The 23,676-nt window shown below is 45.5% G+C and overlaps 1 protein-coding gene across 1 annotated transcript in view; it reads right to left on the reverse strand.

Annotated features, from left to right (window-relative positions):
- The window catches only part of MEIOC (meiosis specific with coiled-coil domain), an 837,366-nt gene that overhangs the window by 354,889 nt on the left and 458,801 nt on the right, over positions 1-23,676 (reverse strand). Inside the window, exon 5 of the mRNA XM_069632830.1 lies at positions 10,761-10,895. Within this exon, the coding sequence (XP_069488931.1) occupies positions 10,761-10,895 (135 nt within the window). The remainder of the gene's footprint in view (positions 1-10,760; positions 10,896-23,676) is intronic.

A 23,676-nucleotide genomic window follows, 5' to 3' on the forward strand; every position in this document is an offset into this window, starting at 1 on the left:
CAGACTTCTGCAGACTCCTAAAAAAACCTTCACTAGACCAAGCACAGCCCAATAACTACAGACAGATAACCACCGTCTAATTCCTTCTCTAAATTCATGACAAGGCGGCTCATAACCAGATCCAACTCTACTTGGAATCCAACTCCATATTAGGCAACAGACAATCTGGATTCCGCAAAGGTCATGGAACAGAAACGGCCTTACTAGACCTTAAGAACCAAATCGCTCAAATCCTGGACAAGGGTAAACCAGCCCTCCTCCTACTGCTCGATCTCTCCGCGGCCTTTGATATGGTTGATCACAAGACTTTGACCACACACCTCACTCAAGCAGCCCATTTCACCAAAAAGCAACCACCTGGATTACCTCCTTCCTTGGGGGTAGAGCAATGAAGGTATTCTCCAACATAGCTAATGCAGACCCCACCACCATCCACTGTGGTGTCCCTCAAGGCTCCTGCACAGCCCCGACTTTATAGTGTAACACAAATAATGAGGGTGAGAGATCACAAGTCAAGTTCTTGATTGTATAACTACACACTAGAGTGACTGACCAATAGAGCTGTAATTGAAGTCAGAGGATTTTTTGTGTGTTCCTCTCAACTCCTGTTCTCCCATTCACACAGAGAAGATGCCTATGTGTTTTTTTAGTATTTGCCCGGTACCCTGTTGCAATTGAAATCTCATTTAGAAAATTCAGAATTACTGATGTGAAATACACTATGCGGATGTTGAAATGCCTCAATTTTCTCAAGAACCTCGATGAAGGCTCCAGTGATTCACCAACCACTAGAATGGCTTCTTCACTTTGTTTTCACATAATGTATGATGTTACTGAAAAGCCGTTTTGCATTTATGAATTGCACTATGTAACCTTGATTGCATGTGGTATATACGAAACACAAAATGCGGCATTTGCTATGTTGCTGTGAACTCCAAGTGTTCCCCTCAACCCTTGCTCTCCTTTGTACAACAAGTGGACATCTACATTTAGAGATTGTCTGGTTGAACTTCTGAATCTAGCTTGGTTTCAGGAAATTCAAAAGCATGTATGTGAGAATTCACTATGCGGATGTGAAAATACTATACATCCTACGCGAACCATAACGGTAGTGCAATAGGCACGATAGCACCCTATATGAGGACTACATGTCCCAGGATGCCTCACCGCCATGTTTTCAAATCAACCCAGTCTATTCACAATTTAGCACTTGGGATTTTTAAGTGACCTAAACCGAAGAGTGGACGACTGGTCCCCCATGTTCCTTTTGAGTAATCACATCAATATTAAACGACGACCCATCTCAGTGCCTGACAGTGCGCCGAAGCGTGCACACCCCTCTCCCCATTGACCCATCTGTCTGGCTTTGATTGGGCGTGACTAACGAGGGAGGGACCTATTCACGAATAGCTGGTTTTGTTTTCTATTTTGTCACCCCAGCAACGCACAGTCAACACTGCCGCCGGCTTTGAGACACAGAGGCCAGCGCGAAGCATGACTCGTCCGCAGCAGCAGTAAGTAACACTGCTATTACTTGATCGATTCTCCACAATAGTCTGCACCCAAAGTAGTCCGCCAGACCTCGCACTACCGGTCGTGGCACGAGCATAGCCTCACCCACTCTGGACATGCCCCTGGGTGCCGTGAACCTGTTTTTACCGTTATAAGATCACAGAGACAGGACGTGTTTCCTCTACAATGCTTGCCTAGAAAATAATATACACTATGCATGCGTGACACGCCAGTAGATAAACATTTCATGTCACCATCACGATTGGGAGAGGGCTATGACTCACAGAAACAATTAGATCACAGAGTCTTGCACTTTTTCATCCCCAGATCTGCACGCTTACATCACCATTAACTGGCGTCATACTATCCTTGCTATGGCGTACATGAGGGAGTCACTGAATTCTCCAACCTTTATGTAGTGAACATGGAACACTGCACGACTAGCAGCCCCCATCAAGAACAGAGGGACCTGTCTACGAATACTTACCGCAACATTTGTTTTTGGCGGTAAGCCTCACACCAGGGTTCCATTATGGGATAGTGGTGCTCTTAGCTCAATTAGCATCTAACAAGAACCTGTGAATTATAGAATAGCTCCCTATCGAGATCACACATCAGTCTTAACACTCGTTTCCCACTGTCATTATCCCTTGACAGATACCCCACGGACTGAGAGAACACTTCTCCCCCATCCTGAAGAAGGCCATACCAACAACAAGCTTTAAGGAATAGCTACATTTGGCAGAAACACTACAGTGTCGACCTTTCTGTCACAATGTCTTGTTCCATTTTATTCACATGTTTGATATTTCAGAGTTATGATCTGCTCTGGACAGCACATGCTCGTTTGGTAAAATTCTCCAGCGGTTTTCCGGCTTTTGAGTGACAAAAGGAAATAGTAGACGACACCCATCTGGCTAGTCCTTGTTTCGAGATCGGTTTACCTTTAGCCGAAGGGCTATAAGCCACAAATAGCTGTCTCGTGTCTCTGAAGCTTTGAGTGCGATGGAGGTAAAATTTTAAAGCTCTTTTCACGTCCAATGTATGTATGGAGAGTCTTCTCCGCAACCGACTAAGGTGTTGGAAAAAACGTCGGCAGCACTATAGAAGAGTGCTTATGAAACATGGTAGGTACTTTAGGAATGAAATGAGGATTAGTAGCCAACACGACTTTATTACTGAAAAATCTCAAGTACGGTGGATCGATCAGAAGCTTGTATTTCTGACAGTCGTCGAGCCGAAGTAATAGCGACCAGAAAAGCCAACTTCCACGACAAAAATTTCAATGACGACGATGACATCGGCTCAAAAGGGGGCTTCATCAGCGCTGCCAGAACCAGGTTAAGACTCCAGCTTGGAGGAAACTTTTTCGCCGGAGGAAAGGTTCAGAACAATCCTGTAAGGAAATGTTTAATCAGCCAGTCACTAAATAGAGTTGAATGTCTCTTCCGAGTAAATCTCGAAATGGCAGCCAGATGCACTTTTATGGATGAAACAGACAAGCCTTTTTGAGCTTGGAGTAGCAAGTATGGTAGAAGCTGTTCCGGTGTGATATCCAGCGGGACCAGACCTGGTTGACCTGCGCACCATATGCATAATCTCCTCCATTTGTATGAATATGAAGCGTTCGTGGACGGCGCCCTCGCCGCTTGCAAAATGAGACGACAGTCCGCTGGAATCTCTAACGTACCAAACTTGGAGAAATCAGGAGCCAGGCTGTCAGACTGAGGCTGTCGGGGTCGTGATGCCAAACAACCCCTTTCTCCTGAGACAGAAGGTTCGGGACTTTCTGGAACCTCATTGGTTCTGCCGCTGAAAGATGGAGTAGATCGGAGAACCACACTTGTCTGGCCCAGTACGGGGCCACCAGGATCACCCGACATGGATATCTGTGGATCCATTGCAGCGTCCGACGTATGAGCGGAAATGGGGGGGGAAGAAACTTGCCCGTCCATGGGAAAGAGAACGCCTCCCCTAGTGAGTCTTGCTGTGGCCACCTGCTTGCGTATTGTGGGCATTTCTTGTTGTCTCTCGTTGCAAAGAGGTCGAGGGCCGGATGACCCCATTTCTCGAAGACACTGTGTAGTTGTTGGTCGTTCAATTCCCATTCGTGTAGTCGGTTCATCTCCCTGCTGAGAGAGTCTACTTGCACGTTTTTGACTCCTGGCAAGTGGAACGCCAATAGATATATCTTCTGCTGAAGGGCCCAATGCCAGATCTCCTGGGCTTTGGTTGACAGAGTTCTGGAGCGAGTTCCTCCCTGTTTCCTTAGATAAAACATTGTTGTTGTGTTGTCTGTCATAATCCGTACAACCGATCCCTTTATCCATGGAAGAAAGGATTTCAGGGCCCAACGCACCGCCCTTAATTCCAGCACATTGATATGAAGGCCGGATTCCTCCGATGACCAACGCCCCTGAACCTGTAGGGAATCCAGATGAGCTCCCCATCCAGTTAGCGAAGCATCCGTCACCACCGTCATCTGGAACACCGGTTCCAGTAAGGGCATTCCCTTTGTCAGATTTATGGAAACTCTCCACCACTGAAGTGCCTGCACAAGTTTGCTGTTGATGGTCAATTTGTCCGACCAACGCCCTTGACTCTGTGCCCATCGATCCGCCAAGAATTCTTGAATCGGTCTCATGAAGAGACGACAATTGTTGATTAAGGGTATGCAGGACGACATGGTCCCCAGTAGCGACATGTACCTTCGCACTGATACTCTGGTGTTGACTTTCCACTCCGATGCTTTTTGCTGCAGTTTCAGAATCCTTTCGACGCATGGCTTTACCAGTCCTGACTGCGTCTGGAACTCTGCCCCCAGAAAGACCAAGGTCCTTGATGGCAATAAGGAGGACTTTTCTAAGGTTATTGCGAAGCCCAAACATTGTAGGAGGCACATGGTGGCATGCAGACTTTCCTGTGCCCTTACTGGAGACAACCCCCTCCCTAGCCAATCGTCTAGATAAGGGTACACATGATGACCTTCTTTCCTTAACCAGGCTGCCACTGGAGCCAGACATTTGGTGAACGTCCTGGGAGACTATTTTAGATCGAATGGGAGGACCTTGAACTGATAGTGGGTTCGTCCGACGACGAACCGTAGAAAACTTTTGTGTCGCCGACGCATCGGGATATGGAAGTATGCGTCCTGAAGATCTAGCGCCGACAAATAGTCTCCCGGTTGTATCGAACGGATCACTTCTTGGAGTGTAAGCATCTTGAATTTTAGATTCTTGAGCAGTTTGTTGAGTGCTCGTAGATCTAGAATGGGACGCCATTTTCCATTGGGTTTCTTGCCGACAAAGTAACGGGAGTACACTCCCTGTCCTCTTTCTGCCACCGGGACCAGTTCTATAGCCCCTTTCTGCAGCATAGGCGTCACCTCTTGCATTAGTATTTGAAGGTGGGGCTGCGTCGAGAACACCGGTGGAATGCGTGGCGGCTTGTCCTTGAACTGTAGAGAATGGCCCAGATGTATCGTGTCCAAAACCCATTGGTCTGTTATGCGCGCCCACTCGTCGACGTGACAAGACACTCTGCCCCCCAGGACGCCTTGTAAGTGGTCATTGCTGGATTTGTTTATCCTTCGTCGATGAGGAGTAGGCACCTCGTCGTCTGGAGGCTTGGTAATCTCTGCCTTTTCGAGTAGCTTGGGCTGCACGTCTGTAGCCTTGGGAAGAGTAGGAGGGCCTGCTGAAACCTCGGTCTCTAGATGATCCAAACCGGGAGTTACCTGATGCTCCTCTGATGGGACGAAAGGAATGAAAATTCCTACCACTCTGGAGGGCTCCAAGGGAACGAGCCGTGTCAATCTTCTTTCATGCCCTTCAGGGCTTCATCGACTTCCTCCCCAAACAGGTGTTCTCCTTCGCACGGCATATCCATTACCTTATATTGTACCTCTGGTCTGAACGTCGTGCACTTAAGCCAGAATTGCCTTCGTAACACTACGCCATTGTTAATTTGCTTAAAGCCTTATTCCGCCAGGTCGACAGCAATGTTAATGGAATGATTGGAGGCCTCTTCTCCCTCACGTACGAGCAGCATGTCAGACTTCCTGTGTTCCTCCGGCAGATGGTCCAAGATAGGAGCTAATTGATGCCACATTTCCCTATCATACCTGGCCATAGTAGCCAGGGAGTTGGCTGCTTTAACTGTAGTCGTTCCAACCGATAGCACTTTCTTTCCAAAGGCATCTTGTCTCCTGGCCTCGTTATCGGGCGGGGTCGTGCATTTGTGTTGCAACCTTGCCTTTCTGGCCGCCGCCGCGGATACCACTGATTCTGCCGAAGGTTGAGACGTCAAGCACTTGGGAGTCGATTCCCGAGCCTTGAATTTCTTTTCCAATCGACCTTTTACTGCCGGTTCTGAAAAAGGGTAACGCATGGTTTTCAGTCCCTCCTGCCAGACATGGTCTAAAATGGGGATAGCAAATATCGCCTTTCTTCTCTTCATATGATCGAAAAGAAAACCATCTTTTTTCTCTTCTTCTGGGACTAGGCCAAACTCCGCAGATGCCTTACCCATCATGGCATGGAAAGCACCCACATCCTCAGGTGGTGATGGCTGCGCCGGACTCTTCGGAGTTTCCATCTCCGCTTCAGAGTCCAATGTAGGGTCCCTTGAGGGGGATAACGAGATGTCTGAACCCGACCCTTCACGTTCCAACTCTAACAGTTCCCCTTCTTCCTGTGGACGAGAACGAACTTCCTCAACCGGGTAAGCGGTAGGAATTCTGGATGGAGGGCAAGGAGCCGGGCCTGGCTCGTCGACGAGTGCGAGGCTTGCAGCACTGTCGGGACAAGCTGAGGTAACCGAGTATCCAACCGCTCCAACAGCTTCTGTAATGTGTTCAACACCTCCAGGGACAGAACAGCCTGGGGATTCAGTAAGGAAGAGGTAACTGGAATGGCACTTCCACTAAAGAGCGACCCCGAACCAGTTGGTTGTAGTCCCAGATCGGTTGGATGTGCGACCAGATCACGGTCATCCTCTGCTGACGAGATGGAGAAAGCCGCTTCTGGCTGCAGCAAGGCTTCAGGTGGGATCGGGTCAAAAACCTCCGGTTGCCATCCCACCGACGAGGCCACAATCGACGATGACATCTTTTCCATAGGCTCCGTTTGACCTGACGAAAGAGCCGTCGCCGAAGACAAAGCAGGCGTCGACGACCGGATCGTCGTCGATTAAGTCTGCGGAGCAGGGCCTTGAGGTGTTCCCGCCGTTTTTGGCCTCGACTTGTGGGACGAGGACTCTCGACTCGAGGTAGACTTATGACGGTCTCCTGAGAAGGATTTCGATGGATCTTTTCTCTCCTTTTTAGATGAGGAGGAAGAAGACAAAGCCTTATGTGAAGAGGAGGACTTCGCAGGATGTTTCTCCGAGGGGCGTTTTTCAGATGAGCGCGATTTCTTTGCCGGAGGCTCCGCCGACCCTGATCGACGAGGGGGGACAGGAGACTTAGATCTCGAGGCTGTAGAGCCTACCTCTGATGCTGGGTACGCACTCGCTCCGTCATTGAGCCAAGTAACCAGGCGTCTGTTGCGGTCTTTTAGGGTCTTTTGTGAGAAGCCTTGACAGATCTCACACGTGTCCGCCATATGATGAGGGTGAAGGCAGTAAATACAGTCCATATGGCCGTCTCCTTCATATACCTTCTTAAGACAGCATGTTGCAGACGGACGAAATAACGTCTTTCCAGACATCCTTCGAAAAGAAACAGTGGAAGCAGAAGTAGAAGAACGCACATCCTAATAAAATAGTAGATACTCGAGGTAATCCCACTACTTTGGTAGACGGTTGAAATCTGAGGGAGCCGCGGGGGGGCTACTTATACCTCTAAGTCCTAATGGCGCAGGGGTACGTGGCCCAAAACGTTGTAGATAGGACACAAAAGTGTCGAAATTTTCCTATGGAAAAGGTCTATATAATTTACCGAGGATTCCCAGCCTGACGACGGGGAATATTCTAAGCATGTGAATCCATGAAAGATCCAATGCTGGAGAAAATTGTATTTTATACGATAGAGAATGTGCACAGTTATGAGTTAAGTTCGTTGGCATTCAAGAGGATGGTACACAGTGGTACTACGTTCATATCAAAGTAAAAATTTGCCCGTTTTGTTTTGGGTTTGTCACACAAAAAATGTACAGAAACGAAATTGTTTTATGGAATTAAATGACCAATGGTAAGAAAATGTCCTCTGACTTCAATTACAGCTCCATTGGTCAGTCACTCAATAGAGAAGTGTGTAGTTATAGAATCACGAACTTGACTTGTGATCTCTCACCCTCATTATTTGTATTATACAATGATGTACCCACCTAGGCATATCGGGGCCTAGCCAGGCGCCCTTTTTGTATTTTTTTTTTTCAGCCCCGACTCTATACAACCTTTTTACCAAGCCCCTCTTCGAACTACTTGATTCACTGGGTATAGCATATACTAATTATGCTGATGATACCCAAGTACTCTTACCAATGTCTGGTTCCTACGAACAAGATTCCACCACATTACATAAAATGTACTCCACAATCCAAGTTTGGATGGCGGCCAACTGCCTATTCCTAAACAGGGATAAGACAGAAATTCTTATCCTCTGACTAAAAGCCACCCTAGCCAAACTTGACCTCCAATACCCCAATTTCAACATTGACAACTCAATCATCCCAGTCTCGTCATCTGTCAAGACACTAGGCGTGTACATTAATGCTACGCTATCAATGAACAAACAAGTCAGTGACATCACATCCGCCTCAGCATACAGGACCAAACTCATAAATGCCATAAAAACCTACCTCTCTAAACCTAACTGCCTCGCAATAGCTAGAGCAACAATAGGCTCAAAATTAGATTATTGTAATGCCCTCCTAGCAGGCACATCCATGAAAAATCTAAGCAGACTCCAAACTACACAAAACAATGCCCTCAGAGCAGCACTAAGCATCCCTAGACGGGACCACATCCCTCAAGCCAGACAAACAGCTCAGTGCCTCTCTATCAAAGACTGCATCACACTCAAAATCCTCACCATCCCGCACAAATGCATCAACCACACAGCACCATCATACCTAACAGAATCCATATCCAGAACATCTTCCACGCCATCTTCTCACATCCGCAGAGCCAAAGCAGGAGGGATTAGCTTCTCCTACATAGCCCCGAAACTATGGGACTCGCTACGCACCACACTCAGAGCTGAAACCTCCTTCCCTGCTTTCCGCAAAAAAACCAAAATGTCCTTCGCTAACTAACCTTCCTCTCTATCCTTACACTTTCTTTCTTCTCCTAATCACCTCGACTGTAATTGTATATATACTGTATGTAAATATTACATTGTCTGTAAAGTATTAATCTTTAACTCTGTAACAAAGATTGCCACTCTTTGTAACAAGTGCCACGGTGCCTTAGGGCTGCTGCGCGCTATACTAATTCGAATAAAATAAATAAATAAATTCATGAGAATGTGAATCCATGCCAGACCCCATGCTGGATAAATTAATGTTCAATTGTTCAGGGCACTCTCAAATCTAAAATGCTAGTTTGCAAATGGGTCGTATTTTGTGCCGCCTTTTTAAGCAGGACATGGCAGTGGTATTGTCCATCAACCTTCAACACGTTCTCGTCATTGATGCTAGGAAAAAACATACTGATAACTAAAGAGGTGGCCTTGTGTTCCAGAAAATGTATGTGCTCTCTGCTGTCCTGAGCGGGCCACAGATCATGGAGCGACAGGTCCAGGGGGGGTCACCCACATCAAAAACAGACGCATCTGTAGAAATGGTCACCATGTAGCGATGATCCCAAAACCAGAACCCCACTAACTGGCCATCCGTTCAAGACCATTACTGTACATTTTGCTTGACATCTAGCTGAATAAGAATCTTAACGGGATGACTGCTCTGGTACCATGATAGGATCAGGTGCATCTGGATGTCATTCGTTTTGAGTCAGGCAAATGAAACAGACAAAAATGCATGAGGCTAAACGCCCCAGAAGCCTTCGAAACCACCAAACTGTTTTGTATTTCCGGACCAGAAAATGTGTTACTGCACTGCTCATGTCTCATACCCTCTCTGCGGTAGGGAAAACCTGTTGAATTTGTGTAACCCATACAAAACCTTTGCAGGTCAGCTTCTGAATGGCTGTCATGTAATTACTTTTTTCTGACCATGATTTTCAGTGAGAAAAGCAAGGTCAGCAAAGTGCCCAGAGAGGCCTGGACGCACAAAATACCCAGTCGTCCAGGCAAGGGTAATTACAGGAGGGGGGGTCTTAAGAGAGGTGGCAGCCACAGATAGCAGCATGTCTTGCGAGTACTGTCCCAGTCCCCAATGGCCGTTTCTGTTTTCTATGACATGCCTGTGAGGACCAGAGTTGGGGATTTCTGTTTGAGTTGTATTCCGCATCAAAGCCTTGGGTGAGCTGTAATTGCATTGTACTCTCTGTACCTCACCAGCCACTATCAACTGCTTCAACTTGATTTTCGCTTCAATTTCCATCACAGGTTGGAGTTTCTCCATTACTGCTACTCCATCAAGCAGAGTTGTTTGATGAAGCAAGAGCCTCCTGACCACTTACCCAGCATTTAGACTATGGACTGTAGGAATGCTCCAGCTTAGCTTACAGTATGTCTGGTGATCGATTGTACTTAGAGCTGGAAGTTGCACTGTACATTGGCTTTAAGGATCTAAAGAATGTGTTATGCCTGGTATCAGGGGTGATCTGAAGGAACGTCATCTGCATCGTGGGACCTGAGCCCGTAGCAACCTTTCCAAGCGCACTATTACACTGACCTTTCAAACCCTGCAAGCTTAGTACCTTGGAAGATTAGTTGTTCCTTAAGGAAAGCAGACCTCAAAATGTGCACTGATTATTTATTGGCAAGTAAGAAATGGTGTACTGTGTGCATGTGGATAAAGGAGGGTGAGTGGGTTCTTATGTCTGGATAGTGGCTTGCAACTTGAAATGGTTACCTCTGGAGAACGTATTGTGAGGCTAGCACAGCACAGAATACTCTGAATGAAAATGTAGGTTTTTCCGAATTTGCAGTTTAAAAACCCTTCTCTTTCCATTCATCCCACTCCCCAACCCATCCAATAAACCCTTTGTCCTATCGGCACTTTGGAAAACGAATTTCGAAATCCTTTATCAGGTTCAGGAATTCTTGTAGCCATGGTTTTGTAAAAATGTCATTATATCATTTTATCATCAAAAATATGGTGTTCAAAAAATGTTCTACTTACTCTGGCTTGTTCACGAAGTTGATCCACAATCAGACGATCAACTCTTGATGGATTTGAAGTCAGTCTTGGAATAGGTGTGTTATTAGTACTGGATACTTTTTTTCCTGGGTAGTTCTTGGCAAGAGCTGATTCGGTCTGGCAACATATACAAATATTTTAAGTATGTGTCATTGCAAAAAGCCATGTTTCAAAATATTGGAACATTATTATCTTAAACCAGTTAAATAATCCATTACTAAAAACTTAAACACAAAGATTGTAGTAGCACTATCTAACTTAACTGGAAAGATGGAAGACATTTTCCAGTGATGTTCACAGGACACAGGTTCCATTTACAGAAAAGCACATCTTTATTGTGATTGTTCTAGATACCATCACTTACAGGTATGTATTACAGCACATAAAGGAACTATACACTGCTACATCCACTCCTCAGCAGCCCCATTTTATACTAACACACTCAACATTCAAGAATGTTCCTCAATCCCAGCATTTCATGGTAGACATCATATGCCATGCACCAGCATTACACAGAAGACATTTTCCAGTGATATTCACAAGACACAGGTTCCATTTACAGAAAAACATATCTTTATTGTGATTCTTCTAGATACCATCACTTACAGGTATGTATTACAACACATAAAGGAACTATACACTGCTAGAGCCACTCCTCAGCGGCCCCGTTTTATACTAACACATTCAACATTCAAGAATGTTCCTCAATCCCAGCATTTCATGGTAGACATCATATGCCATGCACCAGCATTACACAGAAGACATTTTCCAGTGATGTTCACAGGACAGGGGTTCCATTTACAGAAAAACACATCTTTATTGTGATTCTTCTAGATACCATTACTTACAGGTATGTATTACAACACATAAATGAACTATACACTGCTAGATCCACTCCTCAGCGGCCCCATTTTATACTAACACACTCCTAACATTCAAGAAGGTTCCTCAATCACAGCATCCATGTGCCATGGTAGACATCATATGCCATGGACCGCATTACACGGAAGACATTTTCCAGTGATGTTCACAGGACACGGGTTCCATTTACAGAAAAACACATCTTTATTGTGATTCTTCTAGATACCACCACTTACAGGTATGTATTACAACACATAAAGGAACTATACAGTGGTACATCTACTCCTCAGCGGCCCTGGTTTAAACGAACACACTCAGAACATTGAAGAAGGTTCCACAATCCCAGCATTCCATGTGCCATGGTAGACATCATATGCCATGAACCAGCATCACAAAGCCATTCTTAAAGACAGCCTCTAAGAGAATGGGGTGCATTTGCCTCCTTTGTACCACAAAAGACAAAGCAAAGACACACCACCAGAAGCCCCACTCCATATAGAGGAAACGCCATGCTAAACTCCACTAAAACCAAGGTTCTCTACTTCCCAACCAAATAAGAGATCTCTTACTCTCACCTCCCATTCTCCTCTCTCCTGACTACCTTCCTTACTCTACTTCTGCTCGAAACCTTGGTGTTGTATTCAACCCACCTCCAACTTATTGTTCTTTATCTTAAAATCTGCTACTGTTGCCGGACGTAACCTCCTCAACATTACAAAAATATGCCATCTTCCTTTCAACAATCCCAAACAATTTAACACCTCCCTATTCTTTTCTAGAACTGACTACTGTGCTAGTCTTCCCTATGGCATTCACAACTATGCTTTCTCACAGCTTGACAAAATCTTTGCTGTCTGCTCAATTTTTAACGTTTCTCACTTTACCTGTATCTTCTCTGCCTTCCGTCAAAATGGCTGGCTATCTATGAAACTAAGAGCTAAATACAAACTTCTTCTCATCATCTTCAAAACCTGCATGGCCTTGCCCCACCCAACCTATCTATCCACTTCACTCCCTACTCTCCCTCTTGCATGCTAAGATCATCCTCTGCCCATCTTCTTGGCACCACTCGAGGCCTCTGCATTCCCTCTTGTTTCCGCTACCCCTACTCTGAAATGATTTTCCTCTCTTTACTACTCTTTCACTACCACTATTTAAATGTAACATCAAAGCCCTCCGTCTCTCTGAAGAAACACTGTCCTAGCACCCATGCTACTACTTCACCCATCCTGCCTCTCTCCCGACTAATCTATGGCAGCCCTACTGTACTTGCCCCTTTCCCTAACACCCCTAAACTAGCACTTCGCCCACCTTCCCCGTACCAATGTTTCTCTGTATTGTCTTCGTCCCTGGCTTGTTTCCACCTCCCCTGGAATCACATGGTCTTCAATCTCACCCCATTGTAAAGGACATCTGTCCCCCGCTCTGCACTCAAGACAACATACTCTCTGTAAGCATATTTGTACTCCCTGTAATTCCTATAAATATTATTTACTTTTAATTAATAGAACAAGTAGGACTAGGGAAATACTTCACAACTGTAGCCATTGTGGAACCCCCTGCTCTAGAATGGTCCAATTATGCCTCTCCAACAGGGTTTCCAAAGCTTGCCAAGGTCTGCACACTTCTCCAGCTATTCAACTCTTGGGAGTCACTCAAAGCTCTAGCTTCTCAACTCCTTGGGTGAGGGATGCAAAATATGCACTAATGACACTTAACTACACATGGCATTCAGGAAATGCTCCACCATCTAACTCACATTGCCTTACAAGTCCTTATCACTCTTAGGTGGGAAATGCATCACCTTGGATTGTACTTTGGGTAACATCTGGTGAAGCCATATGCCTGGGTTTGCCAGGTTGAAACTACGATCTCTTGTGAATCAAGTCGGAGTGGCTCTCCCACTCAGGACAGTTCCCTTCCCCCTCAACTCTAAATAGTCAATAAGGTATGGTAAGGAAGACTCTCTCCCAGGCTGTGCCCCCTGGTGTATTCCAGGCACCTGGGCCCATGAGCTGCAGAAGTTGAGAGAACAGAAGGGATAACAGGCTTGTCAAAATAGGGAAATTACATACCTATTGTCCTGTGTTGTCTTTCTTGAACCACCCTTAAGGTCGGTCTATGTGGAATCACATTGACCACGCACCTTCTCTGGACAACAAGGGAAGATAGACTTCTGTACCCAATTACGTGCTGGATGCAAAACAAAGATAAATGACAAAACAAGAAAATAAACCTTTTCTATCTAAGCACCTAAGCTTAACTAGTATTGTGGCAAAAACTCAAGAACTCTGGAAGTGTTTTCGGAGGAGTCTTACGGATTGCGAGACATGGAGTTCAGCCCGCTCGCTTCCATTTAAAGGATAGAGAAATCCCTACGACGGGGAACGTATAACGTTCCTACGTCACGGTGGCCATCTTGGAATGGGCGTCATACCCAATGAGGACTGAAATGTCCGTCCCACTCCGGCCGCGATCTCGAATGTGAAGTGTCATCCCCGAGATACACAGGAACGGAAGATTATCTGAACCGTAAGGCAAGAATATACCTCTTTGTCCAAATGGATTGGCAGAGCCGGCCCGGAAGAAGTAGAGCATTTCTAAGGTGAACAGTCCTTTCTTTTGAAATCCTAACAGTATGTACCCATCTCAGCCCCCGTCCTAGGACCTGCAGGGTTTTCCAACCCGACTTACCAGTGTTCTTCTTATGAAACGCCTGAGTACTGTAGGGAGGTGGTGATGCCTCACCTTGACCCACAACCTATCCTCTGCTTCGTACCTCTCCCACTCTACCAGATATTCAACACGATTCCTGAGATGGCAGGAATCCAGAATATGGCTAATTTCATACTCTTCATCGGGCCCTACAGCAAGAGGTTTGGACATAAGATAATGAGGGTATTTAACTGAATGTTCCATCAATTTTTAGTTAAGAGATATGGAACACTGGATAGATCTTGTAGGAATCAGCCAACCTTAAGTGCATGGCCACAGGATTAATCACTTTCTCGATGACAAAGAGCTCGATATAATGAGTTTTGAGTTTAGGGACGGGATGTGGATGTTCTTGGTGGATAAACAAACTAGTTCACCTGGGGCATAGGAGTGTTCCTTCAGCATTTGTAAGACTTCTCTTAATTGGCACCCATGATCAGTGTAAAGACATGGAGTAGATCCAAATTTCATCTAGATAAATCACTATGTATACATCTAAGATACCTTTGAAGACTTTGTTGAGTAATAGCTGGAAGGCAGCAGGTGCAGTGCAGAGGCCAAAAGGCATGATGAGGTACTCTAAATGCCCAAAACGTGAACAAAATGATGTCTTCCACTCGTCAGCGGGAAATGTTCTTACCAAGTTGAAGGCACCTTTGAGATCAGGTCTTGTGTATACATTGCTGTTTCGAGCTTGGTCAATGAGAATCTGAATCAATGGAAGGGGATAACGTTTTTTTTACCATGATGGCGATTAATTGGCGATAGTCCATGCAAGGTCTTAATTCAGATTCACCCTTTTTAGGAATGAAAAATACAGGTGCCCCTGTGGGGGAAGTGGAGTGCCGTATTCTATATAGTCTTTTAGAACAACGTTCTCCTTCTCTGAGAGGACATAGGTCCTTCCATAGGAATACTGGCTCCTGGAAGTAATTAGATCCAGCAATCATACGGACAATGTTGCAGGAGTTGGTTGGCTTCTAGTCGGTCAAAAATGATAGCATAAGAGATAGTACTCAACCATTCCTGGGGAGTTTTCTTTAAATGTACTTGGAGGTATAAATGCAGAGCCTGAGTGGGCCCTATCAAAGACGCATTAAAGAGAATCAGTGTTTGAGGGCTTGTCAGATCCTTCCCCATCACTGAACAGCCGTATCGGTTCGCCCTTGTCTAGGGTTTCTCAGAAATAAAGGTTCAGCTTCCTCCGGCGTTCCTTTTCTTCCATTGTCAAAGGCCCTTGAGTACTACCTAACTGCATTGGTTTTGCCTCAGTAGTTTTAGGCTCATGTTCTATGCAGGGGGTAAACCGTTGTGTTTCAAAGTACCTTCTTTCCCCCTACCTTTCCCCCATCCTTTGAGCTAACCTCACAACTAAAGATATGTATTCAGATAGTGTATCAGGGGGGATACAACTTTGCTCATGGCATCCTTTAAGTCTTCTCTTAGGCCTCAGTAGAATAAGGTTAACTGTACATCATTGGCCCATAACGTCTGAGCTGCTAGACTACGGAAACAGGCTATATAAGCCAACAGATCTTTATTACCATGGCGAATGTCTACAAGATAATTTCAGACCATTTGAGAAGCATATAGCCTGTTAAACATAACTTTGAAAACTTCGTGAAATTGGTCGAAATTCCGTAAAATGGGGTAATTGTTCTCTATGAATGGAGTAGCCCATGACAACACTGTTTCAACAATATGAATGCAATTTTAGTTTGAGCAGTGGTGTACCAAGCTGGTTGATTCAAATAATGTATTCTACATTGAGTGCAGAACACCCTGAATTCTCTTGGGTCTACGTTGAATCTTGTTGGCATGGGGGGGAGGGGGAGCTATTGGGTCCAAGCTAAAGGGCTGGAAACATGGCAGGGATAAGCAATGGTCGAGTATGAGAACGGAAGAGGAGCTGAGGTGTCCTGTCTGTATGAATGTTTTAAAGATTTTAATTTGCTCTCAGTGGATACTGAAAAATCTCTTAAGGGATGTTGGAGGAAGGTCTTAGTGACGATGTTGCGAAAGCCCATACCCCTCCAGGTTGTTAGATTGAAAGTGGCAAGTGCCAAGGCATTCATAGTTTTGGTGGCCAAGTCTGACGTTTCAGGCTTCCAAAAACTGGTGGTAGCAAATGTATACGTTCCGCCCTAGGCAAAAAGTTCAGGTCTTTTTTGGGGAGGGAGGCCTTTTCTCAAAAAACGTGCTTCACAAGGAGGGAGCTAGCATTATGATAATTGCTGATTTTAATGCTAAGCTATGGAATTCTGCTGCGGTTTGTGAGCAGTTGATGTTTCTTGAAGAAACAAGTGAGATCCCCATAAAGAGCAATACAAACTGGGTACAGGATTCTAAAGGCTGTATTATTGAAGATTTTATAAGCCACCACCCTTTTGTAGAACTAAACGGGAAATGTATGGGGGATATCCCACCCAAACAAACCTCTAAACTGGGTATAGAGAAATCAGTCATTGATTATTGTTTAGTGGACTGCATTTATTTTTATAAGGTGGCCGATTTTAAAACCACCCAGCCTGTTAAAAACGACCATAATCCCTGACACTGGTTTGGATGTTAGGGCTGCGCTCCGAACAGGCTCAGCAAAAGCAGTCTGGTTTGTCACATTTTTCTCCAATGCCAGGGATGTGGACATTTTGCATCTGAGAGATTCCCTGTGTACTAGCCACCTCCCTGACGAAGTGGTCCTTTTGTTTAAACGGCTTCTTAAGAATATCTACAGTAAAGCAACATGTAAGCCTGTCCATTTGAGGGTGGATAAAGCTGTTAGAAATAAGGAAACCCCCTTGGTTTGATGAGAATGCAGGTACCATAAATGGCATCTGAACATGGAATCAAGGGAGTGAGTTATGAGCGCAGGGCAGCGTAACGCATGGAGACAAGCATACAAGACTGCTTAAATCGAAGAAAAACAAATTTGTAGACCATCAATGGGATAGTTTGGATAAGACAGTCTAAGACAATAATTCAAAAGTATTTTGGAAATTAGTCTTGAATAAATGAGGAAAATGAGGAAGGTGATGTGCAGGCCATTGCGCCGGCAGTGTGGTTAGAGCACTTTCACAGCGTTTTATGCAACGATAGATCCTCCAAATTTATGGATAAATCATGGGAAACACTGCATTGAAAAATTATCATTTTTAAAGCAGGGTGAGATTGTAACCCGTATAAATGGAATGCAAAAGGGAAAGGCAGCTGGTCCAGATGGCCTAAAGGCTGAACTGTTTGTATGGTTCGCGGACAGGTGGGTCCCAGTTTTAGAGCAGGTTTTTAATGCAGTCAGCCAGGTTCTCATTAGGCCGGTATCCTGGAAGAGAAGTTTGATAGTACCGCTATTTGAGAAAGGATACATAGCTGACCCAAACTGTTTCCGCCCAATATCGCTTTTGGATGCCTCAAGCAAGATTTTTGAAAGTTGTTTTGTCTCAAGGTTAGGAGATTGGGCTTCTGAAAACAACATTTTAGCAGACAGTCGAGCTAGGAAGGGGTTTTATATAATGGATCAGTGTTTTTCTTACAAAACACCATTATAGAAATATAGGCCAAAATGAGGAGGGATCGGGTTTATGTTGCTTTTTTGGACATCTCTAAGGCCTTTTACTCAGTTGACCGGATGCTGCTCTGGAAAAAGCTTGCGTATATTAGGGTACTACAAGGTCTTCTTCGACTGATCCAATTGACTGTATCATGATGATACTTCTGCAGTTGTTTTTTGCTCTAAGACGGATTTTCGAACAAACAGATGGGTTAAACAAGGTTTCCCACTTGCCCCGGTACCTTTTATTTTGTTTTTATCAGATTTGAATCCTCATAATTCAGCAGCTAGACTTATTCCCCATCTAAAAATGGGACCAATTTTAGCACTTTATTGTATGCCGATGATGTGGTTTTACTAGATATTTCACCTGGCGGGCTTAAGCAGAGTCTTCTATATGTAAATTCATATTTCAATGATCATGGCCGGCAATTAAATCTGTCAAAACAAAAAAAAAGACTATGATCATTTCGAAAGGGAGGATCAAAGTGCAGTTGGTTCATTAAGAATGAAAAGATTGAGACCATTGATTCATGCAGATACTTAGGGCTGGAGGAAGCAAATAATGGCAAGTGGGGGCGTACATTTCACGAAAGTCGGCAATCAGGTAGTGTTAAAGGGCCCCTTTGCTTTCATTACCAATACAGCAGTAAAAGATTGGAGACATGTTGGCTGGTGGTGAAGGCAAAATCACAAATGTCAGCCTTATATGGGTCTGAGATCTGGGGTTTTTACCCCTTGCACAGCACTGGAGGTGCGGAAAGCTGGTATGCAAGCAGGATTGACCTGATGAAGAGGTGGGACTGTAGGAGGTAGGAATATTTAGAAATAGAGAGGGGGGGGACGTAGCCTAGCTGGAGCCTAATGGAGGAGTGACTCTCCGAGACACCACAGCCCTACGAGTTCACCGACCTGCTGCTGTCTGGAAAAATGGTCCCGGAGCTCCATCTGCGGTAGACTTAGGGGTCAGAAGGTGTTGGGCAGCTCTATACCGAGTTTGAGCACTGAAGCGACTCGGGAATATACAGAACATATCTCTGTTCACGCCGGAGACGGGCCGGCATCCGAAACAAAGATGGCCGCCCTATTACAGCGCAGCACGAATGGAGGAGCACTGCAGATGCCGCAGTGAGAAACCCCGGTGGGGAAACGGCGAAAAGTCCTCCTCGGGAGAGGGCTTTGTGTCGCAGGAGTTGATGACCCTCCTCCCTCCCTCCTTTCTCAGCCGAGGACAACACGGTGGAGCAGGCAACCGCAGCTGGGACATCTAAGCCTTGTGTGCCTCCTACGAGGCGAAATACCAGCATTCCCCTCTAGAGGCCATCACAGGCCCTGCTGAACGGAACTCAGTCGGAGACCACAGGTGCATGAGGCGCATAGTGCATTGATAGCAGGAGCATACCCACCTTCCCGCGAGCTGCACTGAGAGTGGTGCGCCCCAGCAGAGGGCAATAGTGATTGAAAAGCCCCCCGACCCAGCCATGGTTGGAATAGCCTTCATACATACCCTGCTTGGAAGCCTTGTATATGGGCACAGTGAAGACAGGTAAAGGTAAGGAAAGGTCAGGAGCGTCAATCAGCGATATGCTCAAGCATCCGAAGCCGCAACCAGAGGTACTGTCGATGCAAGAGGAGGAAGCCCAGCCCGCCACTAAGGGAGACATTCACCGCCTGTTCCAATTTCTGCAAAAAGAAATGTCGTCAACAGCAAAAGATCTTAAAAGCTCTTTTCAAGAACTGTCACATACTGCTCAACAAAACAAATCTAAGCTGGATGACTTGGAAACAGCCTTCTGCGAGCAAACACAATTTTGTGATCAACTCGAGCAGAGGGTGATGTCACTTGAATCCTACAGGCAAACGGTGGAACAACAACTGGAGGAAGCCGAAAATTGATCCTGCAGAAACAATGGGCCTCATTCCGAGATTGGAGGTAGCCATGGCGCTATTTGCGCCGTGGCTGCCTCCAATACCGGGTCTGGCACCGGTCTTGTTCAATGGGGACTTACCGTTGCATTCCGACCCTGGAGGGACCGGTAAGTCCCCATTGAACAAACCATTCCCCATTCCCATTGGAGCCCCCATAGGGCTCAATGGGAATGGGGAGGGCGCTAATAACGGGCTCGCAACTAGCAAGCCCGTTATTAGCGCCCTGGTCCCTTAGCGGGACCCGTAAAGGACGTGTGGTCAGACCACACATTCCTTACGGTTCCCGCTAAGGGACCTCGGAATTGGGCGGTAAGGGATTACCCGCACCGGGCTCCTTACCGCTGCCGGTAATCCCTTACCACCCAACTCATAATGACCCCCAGTATGCGAATAAGGGGAGTGCCGAGAGATATCCTGGATCGTGATCTAGAGGGGTATGTTCATGACTTATTCCAAGAAATATTGGGAGACGAAACCGTGGCTCTTCCAACTTTCAGACGAGGCAACATCTCCTCCCAGATGTTCTAGTACGGGTCCATTTCTTTAAAACTAAGGATCTCCCTCTTTCAAAAGTCCAGGGCGATGGGTGAAATACTATTTCGTGGATCGACTTTCCAGCTGTTCCATACCTCTCGCAGGGGACAATACAACGCTGCAGACAAATGAAGCCACTGATCACATGGCTCTCTGAAAAGGGGATCCGCTACAGATGAGGCTATCAGTTCTAAATCATATTTCAAATTGACAGGACTCAGCATCAGCTTGTTTCACTTAAGGCAGCGGTGGAAACCCTGAAGATCCCTGAAGTGGAGATACCTTTGCCGGATGAGCAGGCATCAGAAGCATCAGCAGCTCCATGGACACAGACATAATCGAGGACAAGCAGACGCCGTGACTATAGAAGGCCACCAATGGATAAAAGAGAGAGGAGCAGAGACGAAGAAGCGCTGGACTGAATGGCAGACTGGGCGAGTTAATTAACTGTTGCTCCCATCGGGCTGCATTGCATCTTTGGGATCCAGGTACCTTTCATACGGTGGTACCAATGAAACTGTGCACCAATGATACTAATTGGAATGGCAGCAGCAGGTTGGTTATTTTGCAATGTTCGTATTTAAAAGGGTGATAGGAACACATCTCCTTATTTAAGCAAAGTGTGTTGTAGTTTTTCCCACCCTTTACTTATTTTTACTGTGTGGCCATACGATCAGAAATGCGATAGGAAAGATTACTTAATTGTGAGATGGAATATGGTACAACACCCTGGGAGGAGGGGCTTTACTTAAGCGGTCATTGGGGTAAATTGGTCCTAAATGCGCAAACGGCCTCTATGTATCGGAATACTTTGTTAAGCAGCTACTGTAAAGCTATAGATTATGGCTGATGTGAAAATAGTGTCCATAAATGTCCAGGGGCTTAACTCACTGAGGAAAAGGAAAGAGGTCCTTACGAAAGCAGTCCTTACGAGATTAATAGAGCTCAAATCAGACATTGCCCTTCTTCAAGAGACTCACTTACTGAGCAGAGATGAGATTCGAAATGCGATCACGCTGGTTCCCACATCAATACTTCGCCTCCTCAGCTACTAAGAAAGCGGCGGTGGCGATCCTAACAGCAAAATCCCTACAGTTTGAGTGGGTGAAGGTGGTAAAAGACACCAAGGGGAGATACATCGAGGCTGTATTGCGGATATGGGGAAAAGACCTTACAGTGGTATCAGTATATGGCCCTAACCAACAACAAGCACAGTTTTACATAGACTTATTTCCTCAAATTACACAATTTCAGCAAGGAGAACTGGTGCTATGGGGCAATTTTAACTTGGTATTGGAGGGCGGCATAGATAGATCAGGCCCGGTGTCCTCAGCTGAGTCGGCAAAGGCGGTCCCTCTTAAGAGGGCAACAGCCAACCTGAACCTGGTTGATGCTTGGCGGAGCCTTCACCCTCAAAGCCGAGAGTACTCTAATTTCTCGCACGTGTATAGCACCTATTCTAGAATTTACTTTTTCTTGGTGTCCCAAACACTATTTCCAGGTATCTCAATGGCCACCATAGAAGTGGCCTTAGTATCAGATCACTCCCCCATCACACTGCGCTTAGATGGTTATGGCCTGGTAGGTAGGAAGTCCATGGGATGGAGATTGAATGATTCACTCCTCACTAGGGGTGTCACGGTATTAGTTTTATGCCGGTACAATAACCTTCTTGCCAAATTACGGTATATCATGGTTATCGCTCTATAGCAGGTGGAGTTAACTAATCTTAACAAATATTTTCTTAAAAGGTCATAAATTGTCAGATTTATCATCACAAACAAAACCAGACACCCAGGGCCAGAATTGGGCTTTTCAACATACTTTTCCACTGAAATGCCACCCCTTGCTTCCACCAAACACAAACACACGTGTGGAGAGGAGGAGGGGGTGGGCAGAGCCCTGCTGCGACTGGCAAAGCAAACTTAATAGCTTTTCTTAAGTGGTAAATTAGGCTTTTAGCTCCCCCACTGGCTACTGGTGAAGATGAACATGTGACCATCTTGATAATCTGCATGCCACAGATCAATGGAGGCTGATGGTAGTATGCACTTGTTCACACACATGCACTCTCTCACTTTACGTTACAGCCTTTAGTTTACTTGTGGGCCAAAAGGTGTTCCGTAATCACGGACATGTTACCCTTTGGTATGGCAGAGATGAGTGAATTTCGCGGTGTGATTTATTATATGTAAATTCAATGATAAACCAGGGAAATTCCCATTGTCATATGTTTAGAAAACATTATCCATTATAAATATATTGGCCCTCATTACAAGTCAGGCGTTAAGGGTTTAACGGCGCCATCAGCGCCGTTAACCCTTAACGCCTGATTCACACTTTAACGCCTGCTTTTTGCAGGCGTTAAAGTCCAAGGCGCTAAGCGACCTTGGTGCTAATTACGGCACCGTAATTTACGGTGCCGTAATTAGCGCCTTCCCCATCCCCATTATGCCCTATGGGGCAAAAATGGGAATGGGGAAGGGAAAATGGGGAATTACCGCCCCACTCACCTTGGAATGGGGCAGTAATTCCACCATCCACCATGGCGGAACCCGGCAAGGACCATGGTGCTAATAGCACCATGGTCCACCGCCTGACTTGTAATGAGGGCCATCAACCTCAAAGCCGCCAACCCAAAATAAATCCTTTTCCTTCTTGGCATTGTATTTATTCTTCCTATTGCTAACATATTGATTTTGTGTTAGGCACGTGTTTTTTACGGAATGGCATTAAAAACTGCTCCAACTGAAACTACTTGTACCAAAAAAAAAACCTTTTTTTACATTGTGAAGTACTTTAACTTACCATTAAGTCAATGCTTTTTAGTTAACTTACGAATACGCAAGCAGGTTTTTCCAGCTGTAGCGAGGCAGCATTTTGAAACTTGTCTCTGCACATATTTAGCTGATCCTCCAGGAATGTAAGGCGGCTGCAGAATTGGTCTTTCATGGCGCTCACTCGTTGATAGACTTGAATGAAAGAGTGACTAGTGGAAGTGTTATAATGCAAATTTTGAGCATTGAGCTTGTTGCTCAGTCACAGGTCATCGCTTTGAAAATTGGCCTCGACTTGCATTTATTTTGGAACCACGTGGTATGGGCATCATGACCCCTTGCTGCGACAAAAAGTTTGTTTTGACAACTCTTTATCCCATTAAAAGGGAGAAAGGTCACTCATTTGCGGTCTGCAAGACCATGTCATTGTCTTTCTTTTGTCAAAATGTGATAGCCAACACAGACACACCGAAAGGTTGTATAGTGATGTAATCACTATAGCGTGTTTACCATCTGCCTGGTGTATTATGAAGGT

This window comes from Ambystoma mexicanum, chromosome 13 (genome assembly GCF_040938575.1).
Source record: "Ambystoma mexicanum isolate Mex_15411 chromosome 13, UKY_AmexF1_1, whole genome shotgun sequence".
Classification (NCBI taxonomy): Eukaryota; Metazoa; Chordata; class Amphibia; order Caudata; family Ambystomatidae; genus Ambystoma; species Ambystoma mexicanum.